Raw genomic sequence first — 22,245 nt, 5'->3', positions numbered from 1 at the left:
ACAACAAGCATTGCTAAGATACTCTGTTTTAGTCGAATGTACATTTTTGTGGTCTCTTACACAAGAGCTGCAAACCCAGGAGATTTTTTGAAGACATAAGGAGTTTTACATCTGTTATTCTCCAAATCAAATTAAAAACCATCAATTTCAGAGTCTTCCCATAATAAAGCTTACAGAAAAATCACTGCTGAATATACAAGCATCTGTTTGTCCCTGTTCTTCCAGAATGGAGAGAAATTGTTTAGGAGAGGTGATAGGAGAGCTAAGATTATATGAAAGTCCAACAAGAGTTCATGGTGGACATAAATGTAGCTTGCAGTGGATTTTGTTTTAAAATTGAGTTTGTCTCTTTCTTGCTGGAGTGCTTTTAAGTTGAGAAGGGGCAATCATATGATAAATGGTGTTACAGACCGTGCTTTTTGTGAATCAGTGTAATCCTAGGTTGCTGGTACATTCTCAGCTAATGCAGATATCATCAGTTCTCACACTTACACACGCTCTCACACTTGACTTGTGATACTACAGCAAAATGCCCATGATGTTCTGACGTCTAAAGGATTTTGGCTAAATCTCTCTCTCTCTGTCTCTCCAGTTTTTCAGCTCTTTACTTTCAACATTTGTATCTTAATTATTCCTTCAACTGTTATGGTAACTGTTATGGTTCTTAAAGGCTGAACATGTCTTGCAATTTCAATGCCAAAGGCAAGTCCCCCTATGTTTTTAATCACCTTTTCATAATGTTAAATAGAAACAATCAGGCATAATTTCATCTTCATTTTGAATTCACTCTAAGGTATGTAAATGTGATATTTATTTGGTCTTCTCTTTTTTGATTGTCATGCCCACAGTAATTTGAGGTATCTCTTTCTCACTTCTTACAAGCTGCTGCAGAACAGAAAAAAATAGTTGAATGTTCAGAACATATTATTTGTGATCTTTGAATATTTTAAATGATAAATTGATGTATAAAAGCGTAGAAGTCAAAGGCCAAAGTGATTTTGAGTGTAAGCATTCTCTAAGGTGTGTAATTATATTAGAGAGGAATTACTATGATTTTACTTGCCATGCCCTGCATGTTGGGCTAAGGTCAGCGGACTTTAAAATCAAATTACAGTTTACTCCAATGCAGGCAGGAACTCAACCATTATTTACAGAAAATTTAATATTAAATGTAAGATTTTCCATAGGCATCTGGGGCACCTCAAAAATCTGCAATGGACAGGAATTGACAGAATTATTTCAGAATATAAAATGAGTACTAGCATTTGGAAGCCCAAATTATCTCCTCAACTTAGGTATGACATTATCTAAAGTAAAAGGAGAAATTAAATTTATCTTGGCAGCATGTGCATTTCTCATGAAAAGCTATGTTAAATAATTAGAAGATATGTAGAATCTTGAATATATAAAGCAGCTTCCTTTTTGGTAGTCATCCCACATGATTGCGACATGAAAGTAGTTTTGTGATGGAAAAGGATAGTTTCAGGAATTTTTTGATCAGCAAAATTTTCCAGTAGAATAGTAAAGTTAGAAGGTATTATTTCATTATTATTTGCTTGATCTTCATTCTTCAACTTGCCTGTATTTAAGTATATTTAAGGGAATGTAAACTGAAGCCTATCAGAAGAAAATAAATACCATTAGGTACAGTCACTAAGAGCCTTGCTGTTTAAGGAGGAAGGAGCTTTCCTCAACCAGAATGAAATAATGCTAGATTAGCACTCCTGTGAGCTCATTCTTTAAGCTCTTTGCAAAAACTGTATGTTATTCTGAGTTCTACTTGTCTATTACTGTATTTACAGATACATCAATATTATCACATATAAAAACTAAAAACAGAAACACCTTGAGGGTTTCAAGTATTTGTAACGATTATCAAAAATTCTTAGATACATCAATAAAAATAACCAAATAATATACCAGAAGAAGAATTGAAAGCAGTTTGCTTTCTGTCAGCTTCAGTATAGAAACTGCTGTGCACTGGGTGCCTCTTGACATTTTCTTCTTTTGGATTTCAGGGCATTTTAAGTTGACAGTGGTTGATAAATAGAAGCATTTACTCATCTACCATTCAAAAAATATATTTGTGCAAATCTTATTAGGTAGTTTGACAAAGGCAAAATACCTGGGGAGCAAATATTGTTGTTTTTTGTTTGTCTTCTGTATTTTTTGTTTGTTTTGTTTTGCTTTGTTTTGTTTTTGTTGTTGTTTTTTCCAGAAGGTAAATTCTTACCCTTACAGTTATGGAATTTCTTATTCTAGCCCCACTGGTCTCAGTGCAGTTCCCTCCGGTTTACAGTGAGATAGGTAGAGATTCAGGTGCTACACACACAAGAGCAATTTACAGGAATATGAGACACTAGTCTTTATTTCGGAGTATTTGGAGACCTAAGGTAATGATGAGGGTATAATGAGATCAAAGATAATTTTGAGGTGCTTGAATACTTCCATTCCAAAATGTTTATTTGTTTTTATTAAAGTAGATGCAATATACAGTTTTGTTGATAATAACAGCACTGAGCCCTGTGAGAAATTAAGCATCGTGGCTAAGGCAAAACATTTTTCAGGCCTGTAAGTAGACATTGGAAACTCCCTCTTACCTTGAAATCTCGTAAGTATTGCCATCTAAATTGAAATTTTATATAACTGAGTAGAATACTGTGTATTTTCAAAACTTGCGTGGGAGAATTGCTGTAATTTAAGAACTAGTAACTTCAAGATACTTGTAGTTATTGTGCAAGACTCACCTTTTCCCCTGTGCAAGCAGAGTAATCATCATGCAGCCCTTAGAAACATATTAAAATGTTTCTTAGCAAATATCACCTGCAGCTCTTGGTCTCATGACTCATTTTTATAATACTTTTACTATCTTCCTGTAATATCATTTATGTTTTCCAGAACACTGAAGATAAAGTCATGGAGGAATAGTCTGCTAATCATGCGAATAACCGTTCACACAGCTGCTTAACAAAGATTTTAACAGGAGATACTTCTTCAATATGGTGTCTCAGTAAATTGGAATTTTGCAAAATGTACAGACATGAAAATCTTTATGCACATCATTTGCTTCACTGCAACAGTAATTATTATTCAACAGTTAGCTCTATTTCTTTAAAGTTGGTAGTTATTTCTTCCGCTTTGGTAGTTACGACTTCAGGGGCTTTTGAAGAGGAACAGAGAGTAAGTGTAGACTTTCAAAGTTTAATTGTACTTCTTAAATACTTTCAAATACAAAAGCAGTGAAGTTTCTGTTGATGTATTTTGACTTTGGAATGTACTGTTTTCCTCTTATGTCTAAATGTGGCTTTCAATCCATACTGTAGGACTGCAATATATTTATCAGGAGCACAGGCTAATGTCTCAGAGAAGTAGTGGGAAGGAAGTTGATGCCTCCTGCCCACTTTTGAATGAAGGCATTCTGAAGCCTGAAATAGTATTTCATTTCAGTTTGTGAGTTTCCTCTTTCTGACTGGGAAGCTTTTCTTAGATCAGTGGGAGGAAGCAGTACTCTGTGATATGCACATTTCTGAGAGGTCATAAGAGTCTACTGTATGTATATGAGTGAGTGTAGATACAATCCCTGAAATCCCTGAATCCTATAAGGTAGCCTGAGGCCAATTTTTTTTTTTTTTTTTTTTTTTTTGGTAAAGAACATATAGGTCAGAAGCACATGACAGTAAGTAATCGAGGTGGCATGATTCATTACAGTTGAATATGTTATTCACTGGCTTTCTGTATATCTGTGCAAGTGGTTTAGCTAAGATGCCTGTCAGAGGAGTCCAGCTGTTCTTCAAAGCACAGCTCATCGTCAGGAAAATAGACTAATTCCACTTGGAACAGTGGCCGAGCAGTGAGGTGTGGCTCTATGCTTTTCAAAAACCTATACAAAGACAGATAAACTGGGAGATACAGCACAGAGACACAAAGATGCTTTTGAACAAAAGAAGCCTAGCTTCAGCTTAGTTTATTGTTAGAGCTGGTCTTCACAAGCATGCCTATATGGTTTTGGACAGTGACAGCCTGGAAGATGAGAGAGGGACAGGGCCAAATGGCAATCTATTTTTTCTGTTCTTTGTGTTTTAGCTTAAAATGTGACACACAGAGCAGGCTTGAAGTAGCACTGTGGTCCAGCCAGGGAAATGCAATGGTTGCACAGTGACTCTACAGCTCTGACTTTGTATGTCACTCATGCATATCTTTCCCATATCCTGAGCTCCTGAAAGCACTCAGGCACTTTCCTACATAGATAAGGAATAGAAGGTGATTTAAGAGGCAATAATACTACAGCAACTAGGAAAAAGTGTTTGCTGGTTATGTTGTTTGTGGAACAGGATAAAACATAAATTTCGTTCTTTTTAAGCACAGTATATTCAGTTTGAGAAAGTAAAACTTTCTTCTGTGTAATGGTTGTGTGGGAGAACTTTTCTTCTCGTGGATCTAGCTACCAAAATCGATGGCATTAGAAGGTATGGTAAGAACATTGTTCTTGAGTTTCCTTGCATTTGCAGGGTCTGGAAAAGTACAAATGACCACGGAAGATCTAACACATAGCTGTTACGTGTTCTTCTTGCTACTTAGCTTGGGCACTGCCAAAGTTTCCTTCAGGACTTTCACTAAACCTCTAGGGCATGTTATAAAAAAAGGAAAAAAAAATATAAAAACCCATTAGTAATTTTCAGCCAACTTCCTAAGAGAACCATAGGATTTCTTAAAATCAAAGTAGTGCACAGAGGATGAAATACTGTAAAATGTCTTTGAAATACCACCAAGAACATTAAGATTTAAAAAAATCTAACATCTGAGCCAAACTGACCTCCTTCTTTCTTTGCATGACATATTTTCATACAAGAACTGACTTGTAGTCTTCACTGCTAGCAAGACTACGCAGATCATCAGTTGCCAAGAAACAGGAATGTATAACTCATACCCGAGATATGACATAGATACTAGACCTCGCTCCTCTTTTCCTGCTAAATTTATAGCCTTCTTTACATCCTTGCTCTCTAACTCATATTCAGAGGACTTCAGGGACATAGCCTCTGAGTCTCTGCCCCTCCATTTCAGAAGCAGCTGCTGCATTTATTTAGTAAGCGTCATACTTGTTATCAAGAAGTTTTTTAATGTCTCTAAAGGAAGCTGTTCTCATTGCTGGTATACAAAAGCATAGTGTATTGCTATTAAAATTTTCCTCACTGCTTCTCTTGTGTGAAAAATGTTGTGTATGCAGTAGGTAAATTATAAAGAAAAATTAGTCAGATTAAGAATTCTATCTGCTTTGGCTAAGACTAAGCAAAGAAAATTCTGGCTTGAGTGACGGATGATGAATAAGATATGATTTTTTTCTTTTGTTTAAGGAAAATGAATCACAGAGTCCCATTAGCCAATCCATTCCAGATAGTCTCATAAAAAATCTAAAGGATTTAAATTCTTTTGCAGTGAATTACATATTTAAAATCTGTTGGAAATTAAGAAAAACAAAACAAAAAGCAAGAGGATCTATCAAGAATGTTGGATTCTGTTCTAAACTTCATCACAGTAGTAACAATTAGATTACTCTCTTGCATGCCAAATCAATCAGAAAAGCCTGAAAAGCAATGAAACACATTTTAAAAAAGATTTTTCTTTGCTGAATTTAGAAAGATTCTTTAAATAGAAAACTCTACATAAGAGTTTTTCTAAACTTCTTTTCATACAGCCCAGTTACATTAAATAGACAACATACAATAGCTATTTATTTTTGTAAAGTACTACCAGAGCACTCAGTGCCAGATGATATAATTATCATTTCTTATTCCCTGGACACTTAGTAAGGCTGTTTCTAACTTTGGTAATATAATGAAGAATGAGTCAGGTACACTGTTAGATAATTTTCCATTGTAATTATATGCCTAATTTCTAGCATAAAATAAGGCAGATAATAAATGCTTCCTATTCTATTTAAAATATTTTAATCTTATTATCCCTTTCAATACTTTTACAGAAATGACTAAATGAGACTGAAATATACAACTGATTTCTGGATATAAATTATAGAAAGATGTATCTTTATCTAAGAAGCTGAAGTAAGCTTTAAGTCAGAGGAAGCTTATATAACAGGGAAAGACAGGAAATTTAGACTAATCCTCTTGCAAAGAGTGCTATGAAATCAAGACAGAAGGCAATGTCCCTTAACAAATTGACTTTGGCTAAGAATACAGATGGATCGCTTCCTTGAGGCAGATGTAGGTGTTGCAGTACTCACCACTGAAAGTCCCACTCCTTCAGACACTCATCTGTCTGTTGGCATTAACAGCGTGGCCTCTGCCAAAGCTCATCCATATGGTAAGATTTAATCACATAAGGATGGTCTTTGTAGCGTGTATATCTTGTCTTCAGCTAACTATTGGGAAACTTGAGTTGTGTTTCAGAGAAACATTTACCTTTCCATAGGAGTTACTTCACTAAGTCTGAACTGTTTAGCTCTTTATCCATGTACAATTCCTGGAGTTGTAGCTTAGTCCCTTTTTCAAAACTTTAGCCTCATATTCAGTAAAGCTAATTTTCAGTGCTCTCCTTGGCCACTGAGAGCTGGAAAGAAACCATTGTGGCTATGTCTATAAAGCCATCTGAAGATTAGTGCAAAATTATCCAGACTAGGATTTGTCTGAACTAACCCAAGTGTTGACTGTGGTATACCTGTGAATGTGAATCTTTGGAAGGTAAATTAAGACCCTTGTGCTGAAATTCTGCTGAAGATGATTAACAAAGGTATCAGAGCCATTAAGGAACTGCAAATGTATTTACAGGCAAGCAAAACAAAAATAAATATATCTCAACAGCAGTAAGTGATCCTGAAAACGCAGCCTCATGCATTTGTGGTAGGAGGCAGGGGTTGAAGAAAGCAGCCTGAGAATATAGAATGAGATTGTCCCTCAGTAGCCAGGAAAGAGAGGGGAAGTTAGAACAGAGCTGTCCGAGTCTAAACTGAGATGTTTTTACCTACAACTGCAATTGTTCCTGTTTCTAGAAACACTGCTGAAAACTCCTAGGAAACTCCTAGAGAACTGTGAGAAATTGATAAAAGATGAAAACTCACAGTTTTCTTGTTGTCTATCACTGTTGCTTTTATACTTAATGAACATAGCTGTCTAGATTGAAATTGCTCTTGTATTTTTATATAGCTTTACAGGTAACATCTTTCTCTCTCACTAAGCTGCTTTAAATAATGATGACCAAATAAAGTGAAACTTCTGCATATACTTTTTCTTTATAAACAGAAAAATCTGTTGGTTGCATTCTTTCCTTTCCAGCAAAGGAATGTGGTAAACTTGCATGCAAACAGCAAGGACAGCAAAGACTGGTATTTGAGTCAGTCAACAGCATTATTCTTACTGCGTATAGAAAGAACCTCTGTCTAGCTGATATGGTTGGTAGATTTTCTGTTTTAAAATTATCCTTCCTAAAAAGTGTGCATGTAAAACCATTAGTTTTTTTGAAAGAGCAGAGCCAGCTTTCCAGATCTTTAAAGAGACTTAGTTTACAAAGGCACACAGTTTAGCTTATCTCAAGGTTCTGAAAATTTCTTATTGATCTTAAGGACAAATCAGTCAGAGATGACAGAACTCCTGTCATGTGTTATTGTAAATGGTGAACAAACCCCAGGTTTTAATGGCACATTAAAAATTCATTTGAATATTACATTTAAATTACATAAAATTAAAACTAGTTGAAACACTTGTTAAGGCTTTTAAACAGGCGTCTATATAGCTCTGTATAGAGCAAGGAAGACTGGGGACTTGTGTCCAGATAATCAGATGTAATACATTGCCAACTCAGAGTCTAAATTTGGTCCTTGAATAAGTACTTTTATCTCTCCCCTTAATCATCCAAAGACAAAGAATGCCAGAAATTTATGTTCACTCTCAAACAGCTTGATTTTGCTTAACTTGCACTGAATTTCTTCAGGCAGGTTTGAACTGGTAACCAATAACTAGTTAGTCAACAGAAAGCGCTGCTGAATAGTAGTGGTAGTGAAATCTGGCTGCATTTGCTCTTTGCTGTCTTTCAGGTTCAGGAAGAAGTATAACGCAGTAGTCTTGCTCTTCATAATTTCTTTTAGTTGAATCACACTGCTTTATTGGGGCTGTATTCCTCTTAGATGATCAAAGCTGCCAAGCATTATATATGTACTCCAATTTAGTCTGATAAATTAGTCTATTAGCAGTAGGCAATTATGAAATGCAAATCGTTCCAGCTTTTTTAGAACAGGACACATTTCCCCGTAGAGTTAGCTGTCTATCTCTCTGTCTCTTTTCTATATGTATTGTGAGGCTGGGGTGCTAGGTAGGAAACACCACCCAGTCTGACAAGTAGCTTTAGGTAACAAGTGAATGCGGTCAGAGCCATCAGAGACACTAGCATTTTCTCTGAGAAATAAAATAGGAATGAATAGATCCTACTGTTATAATAAAAATATATTTTGACAAATAAACAGCTAAGGAAATAATTTGCTGGTATTCAGTTAAAATAGTAGTAAGTTAAAATTATTGACAGAATAAACAGAAGATGCTATTAATCAATTAAAAATTATCAAGATGTCAAATCAAATATCTTTTGATGTGTTCTTGTTGGATTTAATTTGCTGAAATCACTTCTCTGAGTTTCCTGGAATGAGAAGGCTAAGAAACATTATGTTTTGATGTTGCTGAAAGGAATGGTCTTTTAATATTAGGCTTGAAAATTGATATGGTATGGATAGAGAAAAACACGCAGGGTTACGTTTTCTTCATTATTTTTAATTTGGAATTCTAAGGAGCGAGTCTTCAAATGTAGAGATGTTATAGTTTTGAAAAACTGAGAAAGAAAAAATTATTTGCAAACAAGGCTTTCTTACAAATGAGAGAGAACGCAGTGTGTAATGTATGTGTAATGTATATGTGCATATATATATCTATATATTTTGCCAGACTTCGTACAAAATGTGAAATATTCAGAGATTTTTAAATTAATTGTTTAGCTGATTTCAGGTGGTAAGGAGTTGCTTCTTGTTGTAGAAGTGAACATAATCATCGCAAGTATATGCATTACAAGGAGAAAGGAATTAACTCAGTTCTGTAGTATAATTTTATACTTCACTTGTCCTTGACTGCATGCTGATTTAAGGCATCCCATGCTAAAAAGTGGCTGTTTCTGTAAGATGAAGATGCATACAGATGCAGGTGTCAGATATTGCATCTTGGAGAAGATGCTGTGGATATTTTGGGAACAGTAGTTGTCCTCCTAGCTGATGATCTCGTGCTTTTCTTCTGTCATCTTCCTCTCTGTGGAGTCCAGTTATCTCTGACAGGAGGCTTAGTACTTTCACCTAGATTTCCTTTGTGGAAGCAAAGGTAATCAGTAAAGGCAAGCAGCACAGCAGTGATATACTGATAGCTAAAGAATGACTAGATGGATAAAACTTCCTAATGTCTAGAATTAAAATTTGTTAACTGCAGCGTCCTTTATGAGGATATTATAAAGGCTACAATGTTGATTAGAAGGGTTGCTCTGTGATTCAGATGGTTAATCAATAAGTACAGGTTGAAAATCTGCTGAATAGAAAAACAAAGTGAAATGAACAAGGAAGCCACACATAAAAATCAAAAATATTTATTTGCAACAAAACCAAACAGAAACTAGGCAAAATGCCATGATGTGGGGAGAAAAGCGCTGAAAATTTCTGATGAGTGTGTGTTCCTATTATAAATTAACAAATGGTATAAAGCAAACTGTGCAGTAACACAACTGAAATAATAATGCTGTAGTAGAGATGGCTACGATTGTACTCATACCCAACAAATTACGTGCTTCCACAAGTATTTAAATTTAATCTATATGTAGTACAGTGAAGAAAGCAAGTCAAGTTTCTAGCTGGGATTCTTATGTTTGTTACAGCAGTGTAAAAATCTCAGTGAATACCTCACATTAGTAACATGCAAACTTGGGGACTGTGTCTAGTCTTGAGATTCTTAGCATACCTATGTTTTTCATTTGATCTGCACTCTGAACTCCAGTTGAACAGGTCTGAATAGATCTCTTACTGATTAAGAAGATTCTAAAATACTCAAATGAAGACCTTAGGGCTCAGCTGAAAGGTCTAAATTTAGTGTCATAAAGTTAATGCCATGTGCAGTGATCATGGGGAACCTGCTGGACCTCCACAGGCTGCTACAGGTGGACAAAAATCTTGTATGGTTCCTGCACTGTATTTTACAGTGTTCTGGGGATACTTCAGGTGTAGAGGCTTTTGGGGACTGCATTCTAACCACTTCTTTTTACCTCTAATTTCAGGTGCTTTTCATGCTATTGTTTGCTCTGTCAAGGCCTAAATGCTCCAAGCGTGACCCACAGAGAATAATGTTGTCTTCTCCTGTGTGATGACATTGAGCAGAACAACATTTTGCTTCAAAAGAGATGTCTGAAAGTCTTCAGAAAGTGAGTTGCATGGGTAAGTTTCAAATGGCTGACAACTTCAAAGTCTCTAAAAATTTTGTTATGCATTTTGGGAGGTCATGCTGGTGTTATCATCTAACTTCAGACATGTAAGGGAAGTGAAACTGCAGGTTTAGTAAACTAATGAATGTAAATTTTCAAGATCCCTATCTGAAACAGAGACTATCACAGTGCTTCCACTCAGAATATACACACATGCAGTTAACACAAGACTCATTTCCTGCTTGTCATGCAGTCGGGATAGTAGGGTCTAAGTGGGGTGTGTTGCATGTATTTTCTACTTTTTGATGGCCAGGAGGAATTCAGTGAGACTATCCCCACTCCCATCACTAAAATATGCTGATGGCTGGAAATCAGAGCCCATGTGTTGGGTTAGGATGAGCATTTTTGTTTTTATTCCTGATAGCTGCAAGGTGTGGGTACATACGGGAAGGAGTCCCAGGGAGTAAGAAGAAAAGAAGGAAGACAATATTCCTAGGAAAATGGTTTCACTGGGAGCTCAGGGCACCAGAAGTAGCTAAGGAGTCTGTCATGTTTACAATACTTCTGGTGGATAGTTCAGCCCAGCATGTATATTCTGAACTTCCTCTCCCACAGAATTTTTCAGTCTATATAAAAAATCCTTCAGAATTTAGAAAAAGTCTCATATTCATATATGGAAATCCACTCTCAAAGTATATGTACAGTATAGGAAAAGACATCTAAGTTTTAAGAAGAAAAGTAGCATAAATTATTGCTCTGTTCTTACTTTGTACCTTGTTTCCCCTGAACTAACATTAAGAAGGTTCACAGCTTCTTTCTATAAGAAAATTTAAATAGTTGGTAGCGAAAAGTTATCTGACTTCTATCAAGAATTTCTTATATTTTCCTGTTGGGGTGGTCCTGTGAAGATAGAAGAATTACACCCTTAGCAATAAGAAGGAAAGTTTTTTTGGATGTGGAGTAGCAAGAGATGACTTGATGTACCAGGCTCGAATGTAGTGATCCATCATACCTAATTTTATTCTGATAATCACCACAATTTTCTAAATGAAACAAGACTAGTAATGCAGCTACAGTAAGTGTGATTTCATAAACATTATAGAAAACCTGCTTTAGTTTAATCTTAGGAATTTGTTTACCTTTTCTGGTCAGTTGTTTACCTTTTCTGGGTAAAGATTTGTTCACAATTTTCATTTAAAAACTCCAGTGTTTGCTAACAAATAGTTTTAAAAACAAGCATTCTTTTTTTTCTTTTTTCTTTTTGGCTTAGTGGATGGTAAAATGAGAACAGACAAATTACTAAGCAGACAAAACACCATACTTATTCCTGTAGCATATCTGAACAGTAAAATTCTTCATAAATACCAGCTTACCAGAAATGACTTCATTTCTGTATACTATGTACTATATACTATATACTATGTACTAGATACTAAATACTAGATACTGGTTTTAAGCAGCATTCAAAATCACTTGTTTATGGTTCTGTTTTTGCAGTGTTTCAGTATTGTTCAGTATACTAAAATCACGTGAAAACTGCACTGTATATTAAATTGATAGCAGTCATTCTATCTTTCAAACCCAGTAGCTCAGGCATCAAAAGACCCATCTGTATTTTGTTCTAATTCTAACTAGATTTGTAATGCACCTGGTAAATTCCTGCCCATTCAGAAACACACCAATTTCAATTCTGCCAAAATGAGCATTAAGAATACTAATATAGGTCAAGCAGTTTGCTATTAGTATGAGCAACAGCATAAATAACCCATAATTTGCATCCAAAATGGATGAATAGCTGCCATTGTATGATTTAAAACTCTATAAATAAAGGAGAAGGCAATAAGGAAATCCAAGAAAAAGGTTCTTGAGAGACAAAAGAAAGTACAGCTGAGTTGCTTATATTGCCTCAGGCGTGACAATGAGGTTGAAAAATAACTGTGGAAGTGAGTAGAGGACTGGAAAGAACAGGAAAAAAGGACATAGAGAACTGGAAAACTGAGTCTGAATCAGAACAAAGAACCCCTAAAACTCTTGGGACTCTTTTGAGTTTCAGGAGATGAGTCTGAATAAGGTTTATATTCTCTGTTTTCCCTCATCACCTGGGATATCTGGACTGATAAGGACTGATAAGACCCTGGTAACAAAACATGCAGAGTGAAATTTGCCATCCTACATAGCCAGTTTTTTCAGTAAACAATGTACACCTACACTTCAAGTCTACTCTAAGCTATTTCTAAATGGAATGTCTAAAGGGGATCAGGACTGGTGTCTAGAAAGTTAAGATGAGCTCTGGCTTTTTCATGGACTTTTTGTGTGTTTGGGGACAAATAATTTAATTCCTGTGACACAAAGACTGTAAATATCTAAATACAGGTAGCAAAGTTTGTTTTTCAAAGAGAAGTAGAGGCATTAGAGGCCTGCAACTTCCTCCACTCAGGAAAGGGCAAGAATCATAGAATCACCAAGGCTGGAAAAGACCTACATCCAGTCCAACTGTCCATCTATCACCAATAGTTCTCACTAAACCATATTCCTCAAGGATATGCATCTGCTTTAGTAGTACACTTTTCACTCTCTTTTTGTACCTTCTCATCTTTACTTCTCTCCGATACTGAATTTCAGTTAATACTTGAACATTCACTGAAATGAATTTTTATTATATGCCTCAATTCAGATCAAAATGTCAAAATGCTGCAGGAAAGTAATCTTTATTCTTAGCCACAGAGAGTGAATGCAAATGCTTGAAAATCATCTCCTTGTGGAATGCCTGCATCATTTTTTGCAGAGGCAAGAAATTTAAGTACTGAGGGCTTTGTCCTGCATGGAGACTGCCAATGAATAGTAATTAGTCCTTATAAGATAAATAAATCCAACTCTCCTTCCTTGCATGCCAAATAGGGTTTTATTGCTTCAGGAAATTGGGACGCTGCTCAGGGGCTGACAACATGCCACCCTAACATCTACAGTGCATTGATGCCAGCAGTCCTGAAATAATTGTGTTCATCTGCATTCAAGGTAGTTAGGTACCAAATTCGTTCGTGTTAATGCTTGACGTTATCTTATTAAGAAACGCTCTGTCCCTCTGATACAAAAAACAAAAGGAAACTCAACAAACAAACCAAACCTACCAACAAACCAAATGAAAAGAACCCTCCACAACAAGCAGACAACCAAGTAACAACCTTAAAATCCATCCAAGTATGTATTTCTTCAACTTCTGCCTCTGAAATCTGACACTGTAAAACAAGGAAGAGGAAAGATGACACGGAAAGAAAAGTTAACCAAAAAACTGTCAAAGAAGGTGTTCTCAACCTGATTGATAGACAAGTTTTTCTGTGTTCATCTGTCTTTCAAAACTTTTACTTCAGTAGTTTTTACTTGATTAAGTCAAACCTAAAATATGCGTGAAGTACAACTTAACCAGTGCATAGATTTTGCCCATTCTTACTGTCACTTGGAAACATTTCAGCTGATATTAGTGTTGTATTCGATCCATTTATGCATTTGGGGTCTGAATTGTGTTTCCTGGAAAACAGAGTCAGTAGGTTTACTTGGTTAAGACGTTATACAGAATAAGTAAGGAACTGGCGCTTTAAGGAGTACTATATTCTTACGTGGATTTATATACTATTGCTTTTCACATTTATTTTTCAGTTAGTCTCTCTTTAACAGCTTTAGAGTTGTGTTTCACATCAATCTCTGACAGTGAATTAAGAAAGAAATTTCTTTCTCCTGTGATCAGTTCTGCTTGCCTTACCTCTTGCAACATCCGTACTGACCTCACAAAGACTTGTACTAGTAAGGTGAAGGCCTGTAAGGCTTGGTTCTAATATTTAAGTATTAAATAATAGTGCTTAGCACTTACACAACTTGAAGTTTTATAATTTTCAAAGCACTTTACAAATCTTAACTAGTAAATCCCCACAGCAAATCTCTGAGGTAGGTTGTGAAGGCCACACACTGAATTTCTCCCACAAGATGAGCTTGCTTGCATACTAAGCATATGTGAAAAAATATCTGTGCAGTTATGTCACTGGAGTTATGAGTGTTTAATTTCACTGGACCATAGCACTGCCACTTGTTGTACTTCTACTAAATTAGCTTTGATTTCTTATACTCTGTATTGTGACCCAACATGGAATATTAGCATGATTTTAAGGATATTTGTTATTACTAAAACACCAGGAAACAAATAAGAAGCAGAGAATGTTATCTTTCATTCAAGAAATCAAGTTTCTAGTGCTAATGATTGCAAAGGAAACAAAGGAAGCCTCTCAATACTGAAGCTCTCAGGAGAGTAAGTACCAATTTTGAGAACACGAGTTTTATGTTATTGAGATTGACTATCAAGCCAAAGCATGATTATACTTAAGGGAACTTAAGGCTTCAGAGACTGCACTTCATTTAGGAAATTGTATACTTTCCTAGCTCGTATTTTCTTTGAATTTTCATATCCCAGGAAAAAGAATATTGGATTGTTACTGCTTTAATTGCTTTAAGGCTAAAAATTTCCTATGAAGTGAAAATACCACTTTAACTTCACAGTAATATTGTTAACTTTGTACATCTGATAACGTCACAAATGCCATTGGTTCCTTTTTTTTGTTAGCTCTACTGGAAAACTTTTAAAAACCATTATAATTTGAATGTAACATTACAATCACGTGAAGACCTAATTCACCAAGCAAAGGTGTAAGTTATTAACTCATGACTGTGCCATTAAAAAGAATCTTCTGCAAACTGAAAAGTCTTTCTAATATCTGGCTCAGAAAAGAAAGTGGTTCTGATTGGCAAGGCATAAATACAAGAGAACCAGAAAGCAACTACAGTTTTCATCACAGATTAGAACAAAAGTTCCTCAATTTTCCAGAATGTCTATAGAGTCAACGCAGAATTATTTATATTCCCTTCAAGAGATCAGGGAAATGAATGCCTTCCTTTTGCTTTCATCTCCAACTGTCTTCTCTGTAAAGCTGGCAATTTGAGAGCTGGTCCTTTGTAAGAAAGCTCTATGACTTGTGAAGACTGACCTCAATTTCTTATTTCCTTTCTGCTTCAGTGTGGAAACTTTTATTTCCCTACTTTTTACTGTTTCCTCCTGTCTTTGTTTTCCTTCCTTTAGTCTTTTTTTTTTTTTTTTTTTTTTTTTTTTTTTTTTTTTTTTTTTTTCCATCTATGGAGGAAAACGACAACCTTGGAAGGAATAATTAGAATTCTCTGTGACCTTAAGGTAAAAATTGTTGCCTGATTCACCATTAAATTTCTTCTCGAAGGGTGCGAGTTTCAGGCAGATCTGGCAAAGAGGAGTTTCCACATGAGAAATGACAAGGGATAAGCAGAAAAGAGACCCTAGAAAGCAAAGGAATAAAGGGATGAAACACAGGAGGAGACCTAATTAGCCAGTCTCACATGCTTGCCACTACATAATTTCAAATTCTCCAAGTGGAGCCTGGTATTCTGCAGACAAGCTCATAATTGAGTACAGAGTTGCAAAGCGCACACACAAGAGGGCTGAATTAAGGTTTCATGGGTAGCCTTCTGGCTTTCCCAACCTTTGGTCACTTAATTTAGTGACCTAAATCTTTTTTTAATACAGAAACATTGTTTTTGATGAGGTCTTTTAATTGTTTAGAGAGGAGGAGTTGTTAAGGAGTGCAATTTATTATACAATTACAGATGCCTAGCACTTCAAAGGAAAAAGTATTCTATTTTTATTCTGCATAAATTTGTAAATCGTGTTCAGCCCATAATACCTGTGTGGATGAGGTTTTTTTTCTTTTTTTCTTTTTTCTTTTTTCTTCCCCCCTCCCCCCCCCCCCCCCCCCCCCCTTCACCCCGAAGCCCATTAGTAGATTATCATCTACTTCAAATGCATCCAAAGGAGAAAGTTGCCAGAGTTTATAGGACTGTCAATCTTGGCTGTAGAGTGCCCAAAAAAGATTAGATTCTAAAGGAAAGACTGAGTGAAATCACTATGGAGTTTTAGGAGAGTCTACGTCAGAATCTTTTTCTAAGAGGCAGTGTTTTCAGGATGAAGAGATTTTAAAACAAACCAATAATGGTGTCAATACATAAATTGGACCAGATGGTATTCACACTTTAGTGATTTTTTAGGAAACTTGGGTATGAAGTTCCTAGGGGGTGCTGCACTATGCAGCCTTTTCCTGGAATCAACTTTGGTACCTGAGGACAGAAATACAGCAGATTTAATGGCATCTTGCAAAAAAAAGAAAAAAAAAAAGTTTCTGAGAGCACTGGGAAGTATCAGACCCTAGTTTGTACCAGACAATTACCTGACATTGCCTTACAGAACAAAATTAGCAGATGCATGTGGAAGAATGGAATAACAGGATACATGTCAATCTTTGTAAAGCTCAGTTGTGTCTTATAAATCAGTCAAAGCTCTTTGAGGAAGCTAAGAAGGTTAATTGTGAGTTAGCCAATAGCTCTGACTGTTGGATGTCTTCATAATAAAGATCAAGGGCTTCAGCATTTCTCCAGGGCTTTGATATATTTAACAGGATATTAGCTTCATATGTCTCCAGTGTAGTTTTTCTCATCCTGTTCTTCTTCTCTTCCAGTATTACTGTTGTTTTTTGCTTTAGGTGGGCTTGTCAGACTAAAAGCAATGTATGTTTTTCAGTCACTTCAGCAATTTTGAAAACCTTATTGATACACATTCATGTTCCCACTATTCCCTTTTAATCCTGTCTCCAGGTACCTTTAAGGTTGATTTGAGGCCACACAGAACATTTAATACTTCAGCACCTCCAGAGCCATCAGTGCAATGCTGTTCTGAGTTCTGTGCCTGTAACATGAGCTTGTGTTGCTTTTTCATGCTTCTCTCTGTACTTATCGGTAACCTCATATGTAAACTATAAGCTCCTGGAACAGGACAAACTATGTTCTGTGTTTATGCAGCCCTAAAACTCTTGGGGTCCCCGCTCACTATTCTGACAAATATGGCTAAACATGTGAAAGTATAGAAACAAACCTGCCATTTTCCAGCTCCCATTGCAAGCACTGGGAGGACGCTCGTGCTGCAAAACCTGGCAGGCACCCACAAAGGTCAGTGCGAGCTTAACCTTTACATGAGGGCTAATCCCCCCTCCTCCCTGGAAGCTTCCCCCTCTTCCCATCAGCAGCTCCAGCAGCGTTCATCCTTCCCTTTTTCCTTTGCAGGATGCGACGGGGGTAAGGAAAAGAGTTAACATTTGGCATTCCGGGGGGCGTGAAGGGGGGATCGGGGCCGTGCCAAGGGGGGGGTGCCCTCAGCAGAGGGCCAAGCCCTCCTCTCTCCCCTCCGCCGAGGGCCCCCCCTTGGCACGGCCCGGCACGGCACGGCCAAGCGCCGCCTCCGCGCCGGGATGCAGCCGCCGCCGCCCCGCTGGTGCAGGTAAGGAGCGGGGCGGGCCGCCGGGTGGGATGCTCGGAGCACGGAAATCCCCGCTGCCATCCCCCCCGCAGCCCTCCGACCCGAGGGCTGGCTTTTGGGGGAAGGGAAGGGAGGATGGAGGAAAAAAATAATAATAATAGAAAAGCCGAAAAATTAGAAATGAAAAATAGCAAAATAGCGTCCTGATTGCTGGCAGCTTGATGTCGGAGAACGGAGGTGACCCTCTGCCGCCGAGCTGCTGACCCTCCCCGGGACGAAAGGATTTCGAGATTTCGAGATCTAACTTCTCCCCCACCCTCCATGCTCCCCGTGTAACGGAGCGGGGCCGCGGTGCAGGCAGCCCTAGCATCAAGCAGCGTTGCTGGCGCTGGGCTTGGCAGCAGCGCTTGGGAAGGGTAGTTTTTAGGAGACGTGCGGGGAATTTACAACAGAAATAACAAGTTTCTCTGTGATGGCATGGCTAATTAAAAATGAAGTATGCACTCTGAATTGGCAAACGGTCCTAAGCAATGATCTCAACAAATTCTGAGTCTTAATAGTTTAACATATTTTACTCTCCCAGAATATTCAAAATACCTAAACATTGCCTTTGTAAATGCACGCAGAGACCTCACTGTTACTGAGTGTTCCATGTTCACTGAATGTTTGTAAAGGGATTTCATTCCCACTGAGTGCTGGTGGGAGCAGCGGGTACTCAGAGAGTCGGGGTCATCCACTCCTGCTCTTTGGGAAAGACATAAGGAGCCCAATTCTTACAGCAATACTGCTGTGTGGTTGTGGTGCACAGGATGACATTTGCTGCTGATGGAACTGCTTGGGTGATGTGTGCTTCTGGAGTTTGTGATTTTGAGCATAAAACTTGAGAAAGAGATAAGGAAAATATGCATCAATCTCTGCATGACCAACCAAGAGGGTCCTCTCAGGACTTTTTAATGCCCTGTAATAGAGCCAGTGGGGGGATTGGGTTTCATTTTGGTAGTTTATTTTCAATCTGGTGTATTACTATATTTATGTCTGTCTGTATGCTATTTATAAAGTGCCTGCCTCTCTGAAGGAGTGCGTTTTTGTTTACTGTGTTCTCTCTCACACTGTGTTCTTGTAATGGACTGTGCACTGAGATGTTTCTGTGGTGCTGCTATTGTGTAGCTTACAGAGATGTGTGTTTTGGGAAAAACAGACACATGCAGGTAGCTGTGGCTCTGCATTTTAATACTGCCTTTGGCAAGGAGATGTTCAAAGGGGTAAAACATTGTTAAACGTACATATAATGCTAAACTGAATTTTGTGTGAAGAAAAGTCACTCTTCAGCATTTTCTGAGATAAAACAAACATAAATCCATACCTGAAGTTATAAAGTCTGTCCAAAGATTGAAATCAGCCCTGAGCCAAGAGACAGATGACAAACACTTCCCATACAAACATTCTGGTATGTGGGTATTCTGCCATCCATTCTGGATGGATGACCCAGAAGAATAATATGGGACGGCACAAACAGCACGAGGCTCAGTTCTGCAGAAAGTTATTTGCACATTCTTACCTTCAGCCATTGTTAATAACATACCTGAGGCCAGCGAGATGACTGTGGTGCACAAAGTTAAGCAGTTATCTGTGTCTTTGTAGTACCAGGATCTGTGTTGGCATGTTTATAGCTTATAAACTGAAGCTACTATAGCTACTAGTAGTTACAGAATAATCCCATGTGGCAGAAAGCCATGGCTGGAGGTCTGCATGGCTCCCTAATTTGCAGAGATTTAAGACATTGAAAAAATACTTGTGACTTTTATATGCTTACCTAGTTAATTTTAATCATTTTTTTTTTAATGAAAAATGAACTTCTTTTGTTTAAAAATACTTAGGAGTGAAGACACTAGCTTTTCATAAAACTTATGTATGTGCCTTCATAAGAGGAGACAAAAGTATTAAGTGAATTACTGGGAGAAAAGAAGTCTAATTATTGAAAAACTGAGTAAATATTCATGTCATAGATAGGCCTTATGTAACTGACTGAAATGAATGGACAGAATCCTGCATGTTTGTTTTTTTTTTCCCTGGAAAACTTCAGACATAATTTATTTGGGCCAGGCATTGTACATTTTGGTTTGTGCTTTGTTCCTGAAAAGTATTTATTTTTGAATATTTGTATATTAATATACACATGTAGTCATTTCAGAAAAATAATTTATTTGAAGACTGAAGTTCTTATAAGAAAATATTTCTAATGGTGTTACACTGTTTTTTGTAGATATTAACTCTTGTTCTCCACCATAGAATAGTTTCCTAAGAAAATATAAAAAAAAAATCATTTGCATCTATAAAGACAATGGTATTCAAATATTTTCCTAGTGGAAAACTTTACAGTGTGTGTAGGCAATTGCAGCTCCCTCAGGGTCACCACAGCATTTCCTTTCCTTGCTGAATAAGAAAAAATTCTCAGTGTAAATGCCTTTCCTTGCATTCGAATAGTAGGCTTAGAAACACCAAGCTGGGTAAAACAGTACCATTACAACATAAAGCCTTTAAAATGGAAAAATACTGCAGAAGAAACTCTGGGGAGCTATGAAAAGGAAGGCTCTTGTCTAGGGAATTTGGTGGTGGGACGCTAAGCCTTCACACTGCCCAGCCCACTATGGCTATTAGTGGAAGAGCCCGTGTCTGCAACAGTGCGCAGGCACATTGTGGGAGGGTGCACAAAGCAATCATCAGTTGGATTTTTGAGCGTTATGGTAAAAAAAAAGAAGTGTGGTGCTGTCTTTGCTCTCATTCTGATGGTCATGAACTAGGAATAACTTAACAACTAAAACTCTTTCTGCCACAAGACCTGTTCTTTTGAAGCTTTATTTAGGCAGCACAGTGAACACTGAATGCATGTATGTGGTGAATATGAACATTTAAAAATATGAAATCATATTTTCAGCTGTAATAAACTAGTAATTATCAGGAGTAGTTTATACAAAAAATATTGAAAGAATCCACATAGCAATTCTGTAATTACTATAATTGATTATGCAATATTTTATGTTTAATTTTAGGATCAAAGGTAACCATTACTGGCCTTAGTTGGGGATCCAGTTTGGCAGTGTGCTGCTTATCTTTCTGTCACTAAGATATTAAGATTCAGCAAAAGATGTATCTCCAAGTAACTGAATGTCTTACTTAAATTGGTTTGTAAAATTGTTTTAATTGAGAGGCTTTGTATGTAGCACCAAGAACAATTTAAATACCAACAGTGATGAGCATGGGAATGGGAGAAAAAGGAGAATTATACTGAATAAATTAAAACTAATCTATCTGGAAATAGTACTCTAAATACCAACCCAAATCCCGTGGAAGCATAAGGAATTTGAAAAGCTACAATTCTAGAACTATAGGATGACATTAGGGAATCTATTGTTATAAATATAGCTTGGCATGAAGAATAGGGACGTATGGATAGGAGGAGACAGAGGATAACAACAGTACTCATAAAAGACCACTGAGATTGATTCATCACAAAGGGTGAAAAGTATTAAATATTTAACACTTGTTTAATTGCTGGTAAATAAGGGACAGAAGACAAGATAATTTTAGAAATACACGAGGTGTTACACTGACCAAGAAGAAAATTTAACTACACTTAGAAGCTTGTAAGTAGTGTAGTACAAGGACCTTGAGATATTGATGCAGAGCTCTTAAAAAACAAACAAACCACCTGTAACTGTAGCTGTTCTCAAGGGGAAATTAATTCATCATCTTCAGTAATTTAGCTTCAAAATTAACCTCCATGTTAAAGAGCAGTAAATACATGTGAAACATACTTTCAGCTTTTAATTATTGTTTTTTTTTTTTTGTTTGTTTGTTTGTTTCTATATCAGTTAACTGAAATCTTGCTTATAAAGTGAAAAATTCAAGTTTTATTCTTACACTCATAGACAGACTCACAAATTTTAATGTTGGGGCATCTATGTGTCTCCTCCAAAGCTGCATCTACTACATCAATATGCTTCCTGACAGATGTCTGGGTAACTTATATTTTTCAGAATTTGTTGATGGACCCACTTACTCCAGAATAATTTTCAGTGCTTTTTTATCCTTCTCATTGCTTTTTAAATGTCTCTATTGTATCTTCCTTGCTGTAGATTAAGGCTACTATTTTTTGTCTGCTCTTTGCTGTGGAAAACAGCTTTTTTTTTACTGCTTTCCTAGCTCTTTCTTATTGATGAATCAGTATGAAAAGGCTAAGGAGCAATAGAAGATTTGCCTAGAAAAGCCCACCAGCACCTAGCTTTTGCAACCTATGTGCTTTGCAGTTCATTAATGTAAACAGCCATCAACAGACTTAACAAGTGTGGATCATGCAGTTTATTGTATTAGTTATTTGTAAAAATGTTCTTTGGTCCATAGTATTTGTTACTACAGGA

The 22,245-nt window shown here is 36.9% G+C and overlaps 1 protein-coding gene across 17 annotated transcripts in view; it reads left to right on the top strand.

Moving 5' to 3' along the window:
- TRMT9B (tRNA methyltransferase 9B (putative)) overlaps positions 1-22,245 on the top strand; it is a 107,781-nt gene that overhangs the window by 69,785 nt on the left and 15,751 nt on the right. For 14 of the 17 annotated variants that reach the window (XM_048943014.1, XM_048943027.1, XM_048943018.1 and 11 more), the window contains one exon: positions 10,309-10,465. Coding sequence is in view for 2 of the 17 variants with exons in the window: in XM_048943012.1 (XP_048798969.1) it covers positions 17,820-17,848 (29 nt within the window). In the remaining 15 variants the exon portion in view is untranslated. The other 3 variants (XM_048943030.1, XM_048943013.1, XM_048943012.1) reach the window with 3 other exon arrangements.

The sequence above is a fragment of the Lagopus muta genome, chromosome 4 (assembly GCF_023343835.1).
Source record: "Lagopus muta isolate bLagMut1 chromosome 4, bLagMut1 primary, whole genome shotgun sequence".
NCBI lineage: Eukaryota > Metazoa > Chordata > Aves > Galliformes > Phasianidae > Lagopus > Lagopus muta.
Note: the sequence above shows the minus strand (reverse complement) of the source record. Positions and strands in the feature narration are given on the sequence as shown.